This window comes from Olea europaea, unplaced genomic scaffold (assembly GCF_002742605.1).
Source record: "Olea europaea var. sylvestris unplaced genomic scaffold, O_europaea_v1 scaffold3175, whole genome shotgun sequence".
In the NCBI taxonomy this organism is placed as follows: domain Eukaryota; kingdom Viridiplantae; phylum Streptophyta; class Magnoliopsida; order Lamiales; family Oleaceae; genus Olea; species Olea europaea.
Window position 1 is genome coordinate 13374 of NW_019250563.1, and position 19673 is coordinate 33046.

Genomic DNA, 19673 nt, shown 5'->3' on the forward strand with positions numbered 1-19673 from the left:
TTGCATTAAAATTGAAATTAAAACAAAAACTGCAATATTAAAAAATTTATATTAATTTTGAACTTTTAAAAACTTATGTTTTTTTTATGGAGTTAATTAAATGAGTGGCCACTCAATTTTATTCAAAATTACAAGTGCTCACGGAAAGCTAAACGATTACTCAACATTCACTAAAATATTAATAAAATTGCTCATCAATAATCATAGCCAATATCATTTGTACACGTGAACAAATATATATACGTGGCATATAAAAAATATGATGTGGCGCAATATAATCAAAAAATTTTATTTTGTAAATAAATAAAAAAAAATTAAATTGAAATCACTGCTCTTCTTCCTCGAATCACTTTCTTCCTCAAATCAACTTCTTCCCCAATACCAAATCCGAGTTCATAATTCCCATCCCCAAAAATATTTTATGTTGCTAGACTTTTTTTAACTAAATAATCACATATCCAAACATAAATAAGTTTAAATTGTATATATATACGTTTGAAAACATACCTCAGTAGTAAATGAAACTGGGGCATTAATTTTAGATGGTTCATAATTCACATCCCCAATTTTGTTGATCAGAGCATGAATTCACATATATATTTTTTTTCATTTTGGGGAAGAAGGTGATAGGTTAATTCTAATGATTACTGATGAGACGAGTGGCTGGTGTGATAAATTTTGATCACAAAAATTATTAGCCATGGGAACTTTGCCGATGAGAGTTTTTAACTGCAAACTCAAAAATAGCACTAGATGACGACACAGTCATCCCCATCATGCGAATTTGGAGGAGAGAGATCTCTAAAGAGGCCAAAATAGCATAACATCTGAGTTTTCTGTTTTAAATTTCTCAATTACAAACAGGAAGGTGATTTGGGGAATTTGGGGAAGAAGGAAGGTGATTTGGAGGAAATTTCAATTTCACTTACATATATATAAGATACAAAGTTCTGATGATGTGGCGATGATTCAGTATGCCACGTCATTTATTTATATTTCAGCATAAATATTTATCCATGTGGACAAATGAAATTGACTACAGTGATTGATGGGTAATTTAATGAATATCTTATTAAGTATTGAATAATTGTTTAATTTTCGATGAGCAAGTAATAGTCAAGAGTAAAGTTGAGTGGTCATTCATTTAATTAACTCTTTTTTATGTTACAACAACTTCATCATGTTAATTCGAGCTGCAATTAGGTATCACTAATATAGACTTGTTCCAACAAAATGAGCTTATACTTATTCTTCACATATAACGGAGTTTTAATCTCTTTTGATTATACACACTTTTATCCACTCATTTTATAAAACCCAAGTCTATTACTCATTTTTATCTACACATTTCATAAGACTTCAACAATTTTTAGTCACTTACCATCTATTAGTTGAATTTAGCCATTTAGGACCTTTTATCCTCCCAGTGTTATATAAATTTCAGGCCAATTTTCCTGCCAAAATACATCAGTTCCATAAAGTTCTTGTTGTGCATTTGTAAATCAAGAAAGCAAATAGTTTTGCGCTCTGCTCGGCGAATTGAACGTGACAGTGGCAGTTAATTGTAGCCCACTGGAGTTGAGATGAGTCCATGATCCCTCGAATGCCTCCAGCAGCAAGCTGAAGGATCAGGAACCTGAGTCACCTGTAGTGTTCCAACACTACACTACACTAACGTATGCATTGATGTTACAAAATGCAATTAAATTTTGTGCTAACTGATAAGTTATTGTAACTCTCTTTATTTAAAACAAGATCGATTATAAATGAACTGACGTGAATTTAGAAGTCGAATTTTCTCTCTACTCATTTATGAGATAGTAAGGGCTCGTTTGACAAGTATTCTGCATTTGCTTCTATTTTTGTAGAAGAGTTTCCTTAATAAACTACCTTAATTGGTTCTTCATATGGATGAACTTTCAGATAAAGCCATGTTGAGTCAAATTTTTTCTAAAACTCTTCTAATTAGAAGAAATACTTTTATGATATTAATTAAACGGGTTCAAAGACAACGTTAGAATTTCTTTTGATTTCTTAAAAAACATGCCGAATAGACTTCAAAACTAGTCAAAGAAAACGACTACTTCCCAACTTTCACCCGCCACACTTCAATGCAGTCTCCTCCTTTTTCATTAAGATTTATTACATCCTCCAATGTTCCCCAATAGCCACACCCCAAAAATGAAATCCCATTTTCTCTCTACCAAACCTCTCCCTATTTGCTTCTTTGCAGTTCTGTTTTTGTTCCATCTAATTACTCCACTGTCAGGTGATGAAAATGAACAGTATAAGAGTTGTGGAAATCCGTTCGACTGCGGGAAAATCACTGGCATTCATTACCCTTTTTGGGGAAATAACAGGCCTCGGGAATGCGGTTATCCTGGGCTCAAACTCGAATGTGACAACGAAACTACAATAATTGAGATCGAAGCACTGAAATATCGCGTCCTGGATATTAACCAGGACACACAAATTCTAAGGATCGCTCGAATGGACATTTCCACAGACATCTGTCGAGCGAAATTCGTGAACACAACCCTTGATTCAGAACTATTTGATTATGCGTCTGCCTATATGAATCTCACGTTTTATTACGGTTGTCCGCCTCAAATTTTACCTTTCCCAAATCAATTTGATTGCCCTGTAAAGGGGACAACGAACAGAAATGGCTACGTTGAGGTTGGAACTCTGCTTTCCGCGTCCACGTGCTATGCCAGTTTTGTGTTTCCAACTAGCTACAACTCCTTTGGTAATTTGAAGGGTTTGCCCAATCTGTTAGATCTTGTGCGAGAGGGATTTGATGTTCAGTGTAAAGTGGACATTAGTGCGTGCCGTTTGTGCAAGAATTCGGGTGGGAATTGTGGGTACGACCTTGCTTCGAATCAATTCATTTGTTTGTGCCAGAATCAGCCTCCGGGGTCCGTCATCTGCAATGGCAGCCTATCTCTCGCCGGAAATACAAAGCAACCGTCACCGTCGGGAATGGGATCATCGGAATCATCAGGATCAGGTATGTTTGTGTTCCAATTGCATCGAATGCTAGCTCAATTTTACGTAGGATTGAACTATGTTTGTATTAACTGCTGATCATCTATAGGAAGACTAGATTCAAGGTAGGACAAGAACATTCAATATGAAACCGTTTTTAAGCAAATCTAAACGAGCAATTCAATCTTTCAAGACTCAAGTAGAAGTTGGAATAAGTAGTCGAATTTTAAGATTGGTATTGTCTCACCATCTTGAAATAAGTAAACAATTTGTGAATGAATATGTTATCAAAATTACATTGCACACGCAACTTCAAAATCACGAACTTGTCTAGACATTCGTTTGTTATATGCCAAAAATTGATAAATTAAAAGCCATTAAAATGACCAAAGGAAAAAAAAGAAATGGATAGTTCAAGTATAATACCGTCCAATCCAGTCTAAAATTTTACCATTTGTAAATTAAAAGTATCTAATTCATCTCAAAATCAATAAACTTAGGTCCTTTTTCTTCACTATCAGTATGACCCAGGCCAACCGTTTTAACTATTGACTATTTTCTTTCCATTATTTATTATTTTATTTTTTTTGAGCTAATGTCCGAATAAAAATTTAAAAAATTAATAAAAATTTATTTATATAACTCAAATATAAAAATATGATTTACGCTCCAGTTACAGAAACGATTTGACAAAATTCTCATAAAATAACGCTTGACAATTTTTCATTGGTTTTTGGCGCAACAAACACTATAAATGCACCATATAGGTGCACCTATATCATTTAGAATTTTGCCGGAGTGACCGAATTTCCTTGCCAGAAGGGATGACCTGCTCTCCCAAAGCTGCAGGTCCCACATGGAATAAAAAAATACCGATCCCTTTATTTGTGTGTCTTCTGTTAGGCATTATGTAAGGGGGTTCGGTTGCAGTAGCACGGCTCTATCATTTATGTGAGTGAATAATTCCGTGCTTCTAAAAAATAATAAGATATTATGTTGAAACATAAATGACCTCAATTTTGTGCTACCAACAGCAACCTAATAGACCAGACAAAAATCATATATAGTTGGGCGTTGGAAGAGGAAGGAGGAAGCGGGACTTGTCGGTTGTCTAAAGGCTATAGGGAAAAAGGTGACTTGTGTAGACGGGACATGTTAAGGGATGACAAATTCCACCTATAAATCTATAATGTTTGATTGGATGTATAGTAGACATTTATTGGGTATGAAAATTTGGTATTTGTTAAGAGTAATATTTTAGTTTAATGATGACAAGGAATTGTGCCAATAAGTTGTTGAAAAGTATGTAATTAATGAATCCTATGCCAAACTTCATTATTATCTCCGTATTTTAGTGAATAACCTTATGTGAAGGGCGTGTTTATTGTCACGCACATGGCTAAGAAAAAGCCACATATAAAGAAACGAGGACCAAGAATAGAAAAGAGGTTGAATTTTTAACTCTACTAGCATTTGGACTCGAATTATTGATTGTTGCATTTAAGTTATATAAAAGTTGAAAAGGTCGAATTTTTGGGAGATATTTGTAGAAGGTAATATATATACATGACATTTTACATTTATTTTTACTTATTTGGATCAAATTTGTATTTATAAAATGTGAACTTTTTAATTTAGTAATTATTTTTTAATAGCCCCTGGTAAACGAGTAGAGGAGAATAAGTTGTCTCATTTGAATACGGGGAGATAAAATTGAAAGCTTAAAAAATACCACTTCATGTGATCTAGTTATACTTCTTGTGATCATGGATCGAGTGTAGTATATCTCAAACTTTTCGTCCCTTTCAGACTCGTTATTGAAAGAAATTTAGTAAACCTATTGTAGAGTCTCGTGTTTGGAAAGTTTATAGTTTCCTTATATTTAAAAGCGTCCCCAATATATTCCATTGTCCTAAAAAAGGTTTATCATACATTCTCATATCTAATCTTGTATTGGTCGTATCAGTATCAATTAATTGTTGGACGAGATTGTTCTACACTTGCTCTAGGCTCCAATAATAACTTAAAATAATACTCCCTCCAAGGTTCTAGGGGCATGGGTTTTGGAGGTTCAGGATTTAGTTTGGTGTAAGCTGGGATACCTGAATATCAAAAAAAAAAATTAAAATAAAATCAACATGCTATTAAAGAGTGCTAGGTTTTGAAACCCTTTTTTTTTTTTATTGCCTTAATTTTTAACGATTTTGTTGATCGAGTTGGTCCTCTATTAACCGTAAGACCTTTCAGTCGATCCATTACCAACACTTTTAACTATTCTTGAACATATCTAAATTAAGAGCTAATCTTGATTTTATGGCTTTGGAAATGATTCAATAATTATCCCTCCTTCATTTGGTCCTCAACAAATTGTGCATAAGCATCCATAATGAATTAATGTCAACATATTTATCCAAGTTGCTTTCGTTTCTTTTGCCCGTGTCTAAAATCTTCCAGGCTGACTGGATCCCGCTGGTCCGCCTTCTATGGGTTAGACAGTATAACACTTTTTCGCCCCCTCGAAATATTTTATAAAAACTGCGAACTGGTCCCTAATCTTTCTGATTGACGCAAATATGTCATTGAACTTTCAGTTTAGTGCAGATTCACCCCTGAACTTTCTGTTTGCTGTAAATTGATAATTGGTCCCCATATTTCTGGAGATTTCAATAAAGTTCCTTGATTTTCATTATTCTGGGCACCTGAACTTTTTAATTTTAATTATCATGATCAAGTGCAAATTCTATTTATGAAATTGATAAAACTTGATAGATATTAATGTGATTTTTTTGAGTGCAATTTAGAGAGAGATTTAATAAGTGGTCAAACTTATAAGTAATTCTTTAGAATATGGTCTTTAATTGTGGATTTGTGACTAATTATTTTATTTTCCTTAGAAGTAAAAATAAATTATTTATTTTGACAGTCCTTTGCTCTTTTTTGATCCATAATATGAATTGACTATAGTGTTTAGTTATAGCATAGGTCACAATTAATCTACAAGAATGTAGCATCTTATGTTACAAATTTTTTTATTTCTTGACATTTCGGTTTTCGAGTTTGTGATATGAGTGGATGAAATTTTTTTTATTTTACCATTAAAAATATAAAATTTGATTGAAAAGACAAGCATAGCTTTATTTTAGTTAAAAGAAGAAATAAAGAAAGACCTGTTAAGAACTAGAAACCTTAATTTTACACCGTCGAAAGCAATAAAATGACAGAATTAAAATAAACATACAAAAACACGAAGTTTATAGAGGTTTGTCTCTATGTAAGACTATATCCTTGTTTTAAGACTATATTCTTGTTTGCCACTAAGTAATTCACCATGACGAAAAGAAGTTTATAAAAGAAAATTTGCACACCATATTTTCTTTGATCTCTCTCTCTCTTATGATCATTATAAGATCTATCCACATATGTACTCTGAACAACGACAATAATCAGGTTTTAGAATTTAACAAGACAAAGAAGGAAAAATTAAATATCAATGTTTATGTGTCAACCCTGCCTTGGCATGATGGCATCCATTTCTTCTAGTCCAGAATAGAAGCCGTGGTTGCTCCATTGAAATTTTAAACGTGCATACACGTATGCCTATCTAATCTTCTCACTGAAATCAAACATCTGTTTTCAGTTAGCTCTCAAGTAGCGTCAACCAACAACCATAAATTATATTCTTTCTTGAAATTATACACTATTGTCATGAATATTAGGTAGGATATGCTCAACGATTTCATTTTGGTAATGAAATAGAAGTGAAAATGATATTTCAACCTTCAAAATTCAAATTATTTGCAACTTACTGCCATCTAATCGAAATTAATCGTCAACAAACCCTGAACTAATTTATTCATCTATTGCAATTTTCTTGTTCTAGCTAGTATTCCTTTAGCAAAGTTGGCCACCAAATTAATCCCTTAAGTCTTCTCTTCTATCATTTTCTTAAATTTCAGTGCCAACTCTGTTATAAAGAATTTTTTTAAGGGAAAGTGATATCATCCTGTTATCTTCTTTTCTTTTGTACATAATCACCCAAAATACCTTTGAGATTCATCTATCATTCATAAATTCATATGAATTCCCAAACCCTTTCTTCGTTCTTTATCCCGTTGGCCATAAGATTCTTGATTCTAGTCCAAGTTCTCCCCAGTGGATCAAGCAATCCTGAAGGGTTTTACCAAACATGTGGCAACAAGTTCAGCTGCGGGACAATCACCAATATCGGGTACCCTTTCCGTGGAATAGATGATCCTCTATATTGTGGATATCCCGGTTTAGTCCTTCACTGTCATCAGAATGATGTAACCACCATCGAGATAATGAATATAACGTATCACGTGTTGGGAATTAACGAAAGCACACAAACTATGAGGATTGTTAGGGAAGATGTAATGAGGGCAACTTGTCCAGAAGACATGGTTAACACCACTCTAGACTACTCGTTGTTTGATTATTCAGCGACCAACACGAACCTCACGTTTCTATACGGTTGTCCTACATTGAAAATTCCGGGTTTAAGCCTTGTTTGCTCTAGTGGATATGATGGTGTTTATGTATTGCCTGGAACTCAGGGCCCAGGGAAATGTAATGCAAGTGTTGTGGTTCCGATACTTGTGAGTACTGGATATGGACATGGTGCTGGAGGATCAGTGAATTCTACAACGTTGGATCAAGTCCTCCAGCAGGGTTTTGAGATCAGATGGAAGATGGACGACAAAGATTGCAATGACTGCATTGAATCGAAGGGACGGTGTGGATTTAACTTTGCTACAAATCAAACAGCTTGCTTTTGCCCTGATCAGCAGTATATTTCGGCAATCTGCTCGAAGACTAATGGAGATAGATCATCTTTGGGTGAGCATTTCTGTCTTTTCTGATTCCTTCTTTGTTTATTAATACTCTTGACACTAGGAATTAAGGCTTATTCGTAGAGTGAATTTTTACCATTGGTTAGAGGATTCCAAGGTTCGACTAGAGCACTATGAAACGATAAGTATGAGACTAAGACGACATAGTAACGCGGTTAAATGACTGTATGGTCACCTGAATATTACATTAGGAGGATCATTTTTAATGGAATAATGCTATGTAGCCCCCGGGGTTGCAAATCCAGTCTGGATGGCGTTAATGTAGCATTAAATGATATGTCATTTAATATCACATTTCGTTCAGCCTATCATCCAGCGCCACTTTGACTAGGGTTGTAAATAGATAAATTGGGAAGTGACACTGGTCACAATTCTTTAGGAATCATTCTTTGGGGATTGTTAGACTTGAAAAGTAGTATAACTCTATGGTCCAATTAGATTTTGACTTAAATGGATCAGAGGTTAATTATTTCTTCATTTTGAATTGGTGAGTGGTTGCTTGAATTTGGTAAGATGTTGACAACTCAATTTACTTGTCTGCGAGTAAATTTGGAATGGAGAAATTCTGTCTTAGAATAAATGATCAGGAAGAAAATGTCAGAGCTATTGACTTCATTATATTGGCTCAATTTAACTACGGTTATAGGCCGCTTTGGACTTCTTGAATCGAAGTTGACTCTGGTGGAGTGCTACGTGCTTAAGTTCATGTTTGTGTGATACATACTATACTATGAATTGGAATTAGAAACTGCTTACAAAAAGTGGGTCACTTCTTTCCTATTCATAATAGTTGTATTTTTGGCCATATTAATAAGATGACATGTCTTGTCTTTGGCCCGACTTCACAACTTTCTGAACTCCTCTCTCATTGTTTCTTTAGTTAGGTAATCAAGTTTTTCAAATAGAACAGAAGGCATAGCCTTATCGGTAGTTAAGCTTCTTACCAAACTACTGGTTTCACTTTTACCTATTCATGCCTTCTTTGGGCTCATTTTCAAAACTCTTTCAAAATATGCCAGAATTTGTCATCGGCCTTCTAGGATGACAACAGAAATTTGAGTAGGTATATCTCTAATGAGCCTTTCATTGCTCGATTTTAAAATGTTGCGTACAATTTTCCTTGTCTCTGGGTTTTAGTTGTGGAATGCTTTTTAAATGAAATAGTTCAATAATTATTTAAACAAGTAAAAGATACTAAGTTTGAATATGAATATCATCAACTTATGAATGCAAGTTAGCCCAAGTACAAATTCTTTTAGAAACTTGAGATTCCATTCTAAAAGTTTATCTAACAGGTAAGATTAATTACTCAATTCTCTTATGAATTCAAGACCATCCTCCATACGAGACTTTTGTTCATACATTTTCAACAATTAACTGATCCTCTGTGTCTCATGTTCGTGTGAAACCCGCAAGCGTATGAGATCTTGTACAAGTAATAGAAATAATGAGTTTCGAGTTTATCGTTCCCACGAGAAATAAGGTCTAATATTTAGTTCAATAATTTTTATTAAATTCGAAGTAATATAAAATCAAAAGAGTTATGATTTATATGTTCTCTAGGTCTTAAGCTAAAAAAAAAACAAATAAATTATTTATTTAATATGTGAATGTTTGTATTGGAATCGTGAATCTCCCTATTGTCATTTAATTCAACTCTTAATTCATAATTTAGTAAATTCATACATTCAAGACAATCGATAATCCACTTTTATTTAATATTCTTTCCCAAAATATAGTAAACCTATATTTAACATGATCCGATTCTATTCTTAGTCCGAATTTATATGAAAAACATGCATTGATTCGCAGGATTTATCATATATAATTGCATATGCCATATATATTATTCTTAATACTTATTGTCCATGTGCTCATTTTATCGCGTTCTAGACTTATTGTTTCTTGATTGGTTTTGCATTCTCATTGAACTATTTAATTGCTTAATCACCAATTAGATAGTAAGTTACACAAAACCAATCAAGAAAATCATAAAATACTAAATTAATTATCTCAAATTAAAATAAACAGATAGTAGGGTCATCATTCATCCAATACAATGAAAAACTTAGCAAACCATCCTAATTATTAAATTATACAAGAAATAATGAAAAGACATCACTCGGATCGAAGAAGTATGGAAGAAAGTCGAGAAATCTACTTTCTTAGATGAAATCTTGATTTTGGATGAATAATCTCCAAGAATCTTGCACAATTCCTTTGATGTTGATGATCTAACCTCGTTTTTCGGCTTCAAAATATGTATAATATGATGAAAAATTAGGTCAAGGGAGGTTCCCTGCGTTCTGGGCGTGTTTAGGTATATATACGATGTCAAGGTATTGTTTCCATTTAGAATTTCATTAGAATAAGAAAATTGACCCGTCAAAGAAAATTTGACCCGTGCTCGCGCGTCGTCCCTAAACAGCTCTCGATAATTTGGTCATAACTTTCTCTTCAAAACTCCAATTAAAATGATTCAAAGTGTGTTGGAAAGCCGACTTAATGTGCTAAAATTCTTTCAGAAATATAAATTTTCCAATTCGAACGTTTTATATTCAAAAAATGGCTCTCAAATTCAGGCTAAAAATCCAGCGCATAACTTCTTCGGCTGGAATTTGATTTGTGAAAATGATTCAACATTATTTCATTCCTTTGACCTTCAATTGCATCCAATTGATATCATATTATCTTCAATCATCATTTTGTGATCCGAATCAACTATTGGATGTTTACACTTTGGTCCCCAAACTTTGGAATCCTTCGTTTTCGCACATTTTTCGTTCCTTTCTTCCAAATCTACAAATTTGCATTGATTTCAATCTAACAAACATAATTAACACGAAATTAGGCTATAACTCATTTAAATTACTAACAAATACCCTAATTTAATGGCCTAAATAAGTGTATAAAATACACTTATCATCTCACACATGATCATCAATAGATTTCCTTTAACTGATAACCTCTTTCGTCCATTTCTTTCAATTAGAAATTAGAAAGATCATACATAGGTCTATATTATTTCCACGGCATTAGGCATGCATTACCATAGAGACTTCACAACTCTAGAGTTCTTTGATCTCCTGCTATTGCGATCAGTTGAGGTCTATACCTTTGTTCATATCTTTTATACACCTCTGGAATCCATGATTCTCATCCACGTGGTAGGACAATTAGAAGAGATAGAGCAAGAAGTTGGGTGTAGTGAGTATCTATCAATGGTAATTCAGTTCTGAATCTGTAAAAAACAAAAGAAATCTGAGCCCGTGGAGGGTTAAAGCAAATTTCCCTGTTCTAGTTCTCACTTTGGTTTTGGGAATCACAGGGCCTTACTTATTCTGGTCGGATTTAGTCTGGAACACAACTTTGATATCCCTAACAAATTCTTCACTTTGTTCTGGGCTCAACTATTAAAATTATGTGCAATCACTTCGTAATTACACAATATTTCTTTGACCTAGTCCATTCCAAGTTTCCAACAGAAGCTTCTAATTGGTTTGAAAAAACTGCACAAAGCGACATGCTTTGTCAATTCCCACTGGGTTCACGTTTTATTATGTTAAACAAAAAGTTTCGTATTGCGTCCAAAAAAAAGAAATTTAAGCCATCCATCTTCAACTTGAACTTGGTTTATCCTATTTTTCTGTAAACTCCCTCTTTTTCTCTAAATATGCATCCCAAACTCAACCGGAGATATTTTCTTCTCCTCGTTAGCCTACTGTTAATCCAGCATATCCCGGGTTCCTTGTGTCAAAACGGTGGAGAGTATGAAACCTGTGGTGCTCCGTTTCAGTGTGCCGGAATAGGGGGAATAAGTTATCCATTCTATGGTGGGAATAGGCCGAACTATTGCGGATATCCAGGTTTCCAGCTCAGTAATTGCCAAGGCGATGTCCCAATACTTACTATTTCATCAATACGATATCGTGTCCTGGAAATCGATAACACCAGAAAGACCGTTAGAGTTGCAAGAGAGGATTTATGGAACACCACTTGTCCCAGATTTCTTTACAACACAACCTTGGAAGAAAACATCTTTCTGTTTTTACCCAATGATCAAAATATTACTTTACACTACGGCTGCTTCACATCTAGTGGTCAACCTATACCTCTACAGCTCCCATCGATGTTCCCTTGCAATGTGAACCGAACCAGTTCAAGTTTCTTCACATTAGGAGGAGCTTTTCCATCTATCCCCGGATTTGGAGCTCCTATCAGATGTGAGACTAATATCTCTGTTCCAGTCAATGAAACTGCGGCGAGGCTCTTGGCAGTTTCTTCAGCTTCAATCGTTCTTCTTCAGGACGCTCTTGCTAGTGGTTTCTCATTGCAGTGGTCCGCGAATAATACTGCTTGTGAAAATTGCAATCAGTCAGGTGGTGTTTGTGGAACTAATCTGGATCCTCTATCATTTGCTTGTTATTGTGCTAATGGACCTTTTTCGTCAACTTGCAACTCTGCTGAAACTGAAAACGGTACGTGAAACTAATTTTTTTGCTTGTTTAGGAACAAAATTATCTGCAAACGCACGATCCCATCCTGACTTTTCCAATAAAATCAGAAAAGTTTGAATTAATTTTAATTTATTCATCTAAAGCGTCACATATCAATGAAATCACCACTACATGTCCCTAATTATACAGAAAAAGGCCAGGCATGTTTCATATATAGGTTTTGGACCAAAAATATAGGTTGTACCAAGGATTAAGAACAATCCTGTTTCCCCGCCTCTCCTCTGTTTCATCCAGATTTCCGGGTTTTGATCTTTTCTAGTTCACTTCAGTATCCTTATGGAGTAATTTAAGTAACTATACTTTTAATCCCTTTCGTGTAGAGAATTGGGATTGCACTTCAAAGATTCACCATTTATTAACGCCTCTTACAAGTCCATCATATATTTCATGTGTACTTGTCAAGTGTTTTGTACCCACTTTTTCAACCTTTCTCACCTTAGTTTTCAAAGTCTTTTATTAGGTGTTTGGTTTGGGTTGGCAGTCTTCTTTTAATGTTAGAATTTGACATTTTTTTTTGTGTGTTTCACATTCTCCAAGGTGGATTAGGAATACGCTGTGGTGGAAATTAACCAACCAATATAAATAAATATATATATATTGTCGCTGTCTTGACTAATATTTCCACCACTGCAAAAATCCAACACCTAATTCACACAAATTTACAATTTACTACATAAATATTATTTTCCTATTCCTTTGGTTCCTTCTAAATAAATATCATTCACATATACACCATAAGTAGACCGTATGAATTTTCGTCAACCACTCTTTTCAACTTTTTTCAATAAAATTCTACTATTCTTATAACTCATAAGCATCTTGAACTTCTTTGAGTCGAGACAATATATGTTTCAACTAGTTAAAATCGTAATTCATTTCTTAATTAGTATACCTTCGAGTATTATTCGTCCACTACATCTATGTTTATATATCAAATAGTATGAAGGAATCCTTTAATTTATTATATATTAAAAAAGAAAAAAGAATAAGACAAGGCCCCATGTTTGACCTCTTTTAAAACTCATTTTTTCCTAAATTCATTTTCAGTCACAAATTTTATGAAATTCATAATTTTTATTAACTTTTCCATCCCATTAACTTTACCAAAATCTACTGAAAATATAATTTTTAATCAAATAAAAAATGGACAAGATTTCAAATAGCACGAGAAAGATTGAAAATAAAATGTAAAACTTCCCTAATTTTAAATTAAAAGGACTTTTTTTTTTGAATTATGGAATATTAATTTATTAAAAAATGTGGTGAAAAAAAAAATCCAAAGAAAAGGACTACTTTTCAATTTTTCTTTAAATTATTTGGTGCTTAGTAAATTTCTCTTTCTTCCTTTTTTTTTAAAAAATCTCACGGTATATTTCTCTATTTTAATCAAGTCTCTACCAAATATTTCGGTTAACTATAAATGTGGTTACCCACAGTAACCAACAATTAATAGCAATTAATGTTCATGAAAGTAACTTTAGAAACTAAAATATAATAGTTTTTTATTAATAATATTGTCCGAATGTCAAAAATTGTGGGCAACCAAGTCAAAACAAATACACTTAGCTTTTTGGGTAGAGATTTTAATCAAATTAAAATTAATTTTTTGACCGTTATTTCATTATTTCAATCGTCATTTTTGAATAAGAGGTAAGATCCACTTTATTTCCAATGATTGAAAAATTAATTATCAAAATATCTACCAAAGAAGCAATTAAATAGATTTGCTCACGTAACTGACCCCACCACAAGCTTAATTAACAAAATATTTCTAATTTATTTTCTTAATTTCTCAATTTCAATTTGTAATTGTTCTTAAGTCTGTTTGGCAAGCTTTTAAAATGTCAAAAGTTGCTTTTAATTAAATTTAAATATTTTTTATACAGTGATTAGAGGAAGCTGACGTATCATAATTTATAACAAAGTCCCTATTTGTTTCCCATTCTTTTCTTATTAAAATGAAAAATATGATCATTATTCATCACATGAAATTATTATCTTTGAATTTCTATATCTTGTGTGGGATGAAATTATTATCTTTGAATTTCTATATCTTGTGTGGGGCTCGTAAAATTATATTTTTTATTCTTATTTTTATATAAATGAGAAACAAACTGGACAAAGATAAGATTCTTTGTCTGTTCATTAATTTCCTTACCCTTCAGTCTGTCCTAAGTCAACCAAAGGCAGCTCTTAACGTTCAAAAATGGAAAAAAGAAAAACATTTCTTCAACATTGTTCAGACTATGCCTCTCTCTCTCCCTCTCTTCATCATACTAATAACCACCATTCTAGCGGAGGCGTATTCTCAAGACGCCACCGCCCCACCCTCCTCCATCAGTATCTATACTAACTGTAACCGAACCTTTTCTTGCGGCATTATCCGCAACATCACCTACCCATTCACCGGCGGCGACCGGCCCTCCCACTGCGGCCTCCCCGAGTTCACACTCACATGCCGAGCCAACACCTTCACAGAGTTCACCAGCAACTCGGTCACCTACAGAGTCCTCCAACTCGACCAAACTCAGAATACCATGAATCTGTCCCGTTCAGACCTTTACAACAACTCCTGCCCTTCTCAATTTCACAATTCTACTCTCAATTCTACACTGTTTGACGATGAAGGGATGGAAAACGAAGTTCTCAACTTAATCTATGGCTGCAATACATCGGTCATGCCCTTGAGACCTTACAATCTTTTCAGCTGCAACTCGAGTGGTGCTAATATTAGCAATGCTTTTTATTTAATTGGGCCGGTGCCAAATGACCCGATATTGAGGATCATATACTGTAATGTGAGTATTTCTGTTCCTATTTTGAGGGCTTCGGGTGAGAGGCTAGCTCGATTGGATATCAGCCTTGAGGAGGCCTTAATGGAGGGTTTCAGTGTGAATTATAGCGATCCATATGAGAGTAACTGTTCTGAGTGTAATAGATTTGGCGGTCAATGTGGGTTTGATTCGGGTTTAGGTCAACCCGTTTGTATTTGTGGTGATAGGCCTTGTCCCTTTGCTTCGACACCTCCTCGAAATGATTCAGTACCTTCACAAGGTAATGGGCACAATAAATTTTAATAAGACTATGATAGTAGGAAATTCTAATAGCTCTGTGCCTTGATACTTCTCTTCAATGACATTCTTGGATTGTTATTATCGTCTTGAGTTTTAAATTCTATTTTGCAGACTGCCTGAATCCTGTTTTCTGTATTCATTTGATTTTGTTTTCCCCTTACTCGGTCAGAGCATTTGTATTTCATCTTTATCACAACTGCAATTTGATGCGAGACTTCATCCATCCCTTCAATATTCCTCGATAATTAGTCCTGTCTATGCTTTGCCCTCTTGTCATCTTGTCTGAACATCATATTCTGAAGATGGCTGGTGAGCTAAAATTGTTATGGGAACTGTTACAGATTATACCAGCTATGGTAGAGCTTTAATCATGTATTCGATTTTCATTGATAATAAGAGTAATCATATGTTACCCAACCTACATTACATTTAGCGTTTGTGTAGATAAGTTTTGTTGAATGCATCTGTTGTTAAGGAAGTATGGAACTAAGTTGAAAAGAGCAAGAAATCACATTCCAAACAGGAAACAAATAAGTCCTACAGCACAATGAGAAATGCAGTCGTGAATAAGTTATAACATCCTTGTCATTAAGTTTGATGATCCTAATTGAATTTTTCTACGTTTTGTGTAGGATATTGCTGCTCGCACTATCTTGATTTTAATACCCTCAATAATTTTTGCGCTCTTTTATTGTGTAGAAAGGATTAAGGGAGCTAATTCTCCCGTGTCTAGCTATACTTGAACTGCTTTATTTACTACTGACATTCTACAATCTAATTACAGCTGCAGGGAGTGGTAAAAATAAAACGGGGATGAATATCGGTACGATCTTGTTCTATGCAAAAAAAAAAAAAAAAGGACTTTGACTTAATATCTCCAATACAATAGGCCTGAAAAACTAATCTTTGTCCTCTCTCCCTGATTTCCAGGCCTTTCCATAGCAGGTGCAGTTCTTGCTGGTATTGGCTTAGGCTGGTTAATTTTCCACTACAGACAGAAGAAAAAACAACGGCTTGCTGCACAATCTACGGAAACTATGAGCAAGGACCTTCTACATCCTCCAAGCAAAAGCATCTCGACCCCCCCTTCGGCTACTTTTACCAGGAGCATCCCCTCTTATCCCTCTTCAAAATCCGACTTTGGTAGGTCCAGTTTCTACTTCGGTGTCCAGGTCTTCAGCTATAGTGAACTTGAAGAAGCTACAAATAATTTTGATCCTTCTAGAGAATTAGGAGATGGTGGGTTTGGGACCGTATACTATGGTACGAATACAACCCCTTGTTAGTTGGATATATGCAGCATTTTTTATGCAACTATTGATATTTTGATTTTTTAACAGGGGTGCTAGCTGATGGTCGTATAGTTGCTGTCAAGCGCTTATACGAGAACAATTTCAAGCGTGTAGAGCAGTTCATGAATGAAGTTGAGATCCTTACTCGGTTGAGGCACAAGAACCTTGTGACGTTATACGGATGCACATCAAAACGAAGCCGAGAACTGCTGCTTGTCTATGAATATATACCAAATGGAACGGTGGCTGATCATCTCCATGGGAAACGTTCCAAATCTGGCTTGCTATCCTGGGCTGTGCGGTTGAATATCGCCATTGAAACAGCCAATGCACTGGCTTATCTCCACAAATCAGATATAATACATCGCGATGTCAAGACCAACAACATTCTCCTTGACAATGACTTCCATGTAAAAGTTGCCGATTTTGGGCTTTCCAGATTGTTCCCCAACGATGTCACTCACGTTTCAACGGCTCCGCAAGGGACCCCTGGCTACGTCGATCCAGAATACTACCAGTGTTACCAACTCACAGAAAAGAGCGATGTTTATAGCTTCGGAGTGGTTTTGGTCGAGCTTATATCATCATTACAAGCCGTGGATACCAACAGGCATCGTCTTGATATTAACTTGGCTAACATGGCGGTCAACAAGATTCAAAATCACACATTGCACGAGTTAGTTGATTTGAGTCTTGGATTTGAGACGAACAGCGTAGTGAGAAGGATGGCTACATTAGTCGCAGAGTTAGCTTTTCGGTGTTTGCAACAGGAAAGAGATATGAGGCCTTCAATGGAAGAAGTGCTGGAGGTTTTGAGAGGAATTCAGAGTGAGGATTTGAACGCTCACAAGGTAGAGGTTGTCGATATTTTGATAGACGACGAGGTTGGACCATTGAAGGGTAGTGTTGCTCCTTCGTCACCAGATTCAGTCGTCACTGATAAATCGGTTAGCACATCTACACCTAATTCTAGTGGATGAGAAATCCTTTCAGTCTGCTTGAAGACTTGAAGTTATGCTATAGTTACAGATGGTCCGACTCTTGGTGATTGTCATCAGATATCACTTACTGGGTAGGATTTCATTATGTTTCATCTATTTGCATGTTCCATTTTTATTCTGAGTAAATGGTTTCGACAGCCACCTAATACTGATTTTACGCTTCAAAGGGATGTACATGGTAAGTGGAGCTGTTTTCTTAAATTATCCTTCTACCAGTTTTGTATATAATATGTGTTTTTTCACTGTTATTGTGTGAATACTGATGGAATAATTATTTTGCTTCTGTTTACCAGCATGAAAAGAACTGACTACTTTGCTAGCCTGCAAAATTGTTTTTACAGAACTTCGTTTCTATGGATGTTTCCGGATGTTCAGTAGGGTCTTGAGTAGTATTATCAATATTAAGGAAGAAAAAGAATTTAAAATTTTATTTATTATAGTGTCTAATATTATTTATCAAAAGCATTTTGGATTTACTCTGATCGAAGGGAATAAATTGGCAAATGGGTGAAATTCCAATTTGGGGAATGAACATCTCACGTAATTTCCACAAGAAGAAACGCAAGTTCGGGAAGCAATCTCTATTGTTTAATAGAGAACCGTATGCTAATTGTAGAAACTGGGGACGAAATTGGGGAATTAGTGTTTCGAATGTAGAATTTTGCTACGTGTACATAAAAAATGGTAAACAAACGGTTACTGAAAATGATGTGGAGGGAAAATATTGGATGAAAAAAATGAATAACTTTTAAATTGGCAAATGATAGAATGTTACGTGACATGATGTAAATCTTGATGTACCCGTAGCAAGATCGATGAATGAAACTGGAGATAATGTGTCTTGTAATTACGGTATCAATTGAGGCCTATATTTCACAAAGAATGAGTTTTGTAATAGTGATATTTAAAGAATGTGTGGTTAATTTTTATTTTTTTTTAAAAAGCTTGGATTTTGTTCAAATTATTTTATTGGTCAAATGCATGGTTGAAAATAAGTTTACGAGAAATGATTTTTTGATGAGAATAATGTTATTTAGTATCAGTGGTGCTATAAAACAATTTTATGTGGCATTATGTAATTAGTTCAACTAAAGGTGAAATTTTGTAATTTATTTATTACACCTTCATTTAGTGACAACTAGTGCCACCCAAATGAATGTTTCAAAACATCAGTGATACTAAATAACATTAATCTTTTAATAGACTCAAACACGAGCATATAACTTCAAAGAATTAATTTACTTATACATTGTTTTTATACATTAAGTTTGACATCCTCTATGTGTAAGAAATGATGTAATACTCCGAATTTTGTGCTCATTTAATTTTTAGGATAGCAATTTAACTTTTCAAAATTTATTATGGCCAAAATTATTTATGGTTGCCAAATTTTGCATTGGTTGATTTATTAAAAAGTTTTCCAAATAATTTGTTAATTAAGGGTTTGGAATAAATGTCCATTTTACACCTAATTACCAAGGTAAACATTTGTTTTCTCCTCTTGGCTGTGAGTGGGGTGGCTAAGGCAATGCATGAATTGTTTAAATTTAAGCATGAAGTGGCTAAGGCATGCATGAGGTGTTTTAACTTAAGCATGTGGTGGCTAAAGGCATGCATAAGTGCTTAATTGAAGTTAAGATTTTCTTTCATGCTGCCCACGTGTAGAATTGGTTGAAGAATCACCTTAATTAATCATTTTTTTTCTTACCTATAAATAGTAATGTTGCTGCCATTTATTTCCTTGCAAGAAAAATTAGAATATCACTTGTTTTAAAGGGCAGTTGACGTGAGAAAGAAAGGATAAAGTCTAGCATTCTCAATTCATCTTTCAACCAAGATTTCTTCAAATTTTATTGTAAGATATTTTCTATGCTTAAGTGCTAGGATTTCATGGTAATATTTATGCTTAAGTTATGCATGAAAATCATAA

At 34.4% G+C, this 19673-nt stretch overlaps 1 protein-coding gene across 4 annotated transcripts; it reads left to right on the plus strand.

Annotated features, from left to right (window-relative positions):
* Positions 1 to 2157: 2157 nt before the first annotated feature.
* On the plus strand, positions 2158 to 18032 carry LOC111385488 (LEAF RUST 10 DISEASE-RESISTANCE LOCUS RECEPTOR-LIKE PROTEIN KINASE-like 1.4). 4 transcript variants are annotated; one of them, XM_023009883.1, is made up of 4 exons: positions 2158 to 3010; positions 16235 to 16273; positions 16381 to 16713; positions 16791 to 18032. In XM_023009883.1, exons 1-4 carry the CDS (start codon positions 2182 to 2184, stop codon positions 17720 to 17722), a joined length of 2133 nt encoding a protein of 710 aa, XP_022865651.1. In that variant the 5' UTR covers positions 2158 to 2181; the 3' UTR covers positions 17723 to 18032. The 4 variants fall into 4 exon arrangements, with proteins under 4 accessions (XP_022865651.1, XP_022865653.1, XP_022865652.1 ...); XM_023009885.1 differs by lacking the exon at positions 2158 to 3010 and adding an exon at positions 6368 to 7845; XM_023009884.1 differs by lacking the exon at positions 2158 to 3010 and adding an exon at positions 10735 to 12337.
* The last annotated feature ends 1641 nt before the right edge of the window (positions 18033 to 19673 follow it).

Coding starts and splice junctions, on each gene's coding strand:
- LOC111385488 (XM_023009882.1), top strand. CDS start 14,479: ATGAGAAACAAACTGGACAAAGATAAGATTCTTTGTCTGTTCATTAAT. Junction 16,274..16,380: donor TAAAACGGGGATGAATATCG/GTACGATCTTGT, acceptor CCTGATTTCCAG/GCCTTTCCATAGCAGGTGCA. Junction 16,714..16,790: donor GTTTGGGACCGTATACTATG/GTACGAATACAA, acceptor ATTTTTTAACAG/GGGTGCTAGCTGATGGTCGT.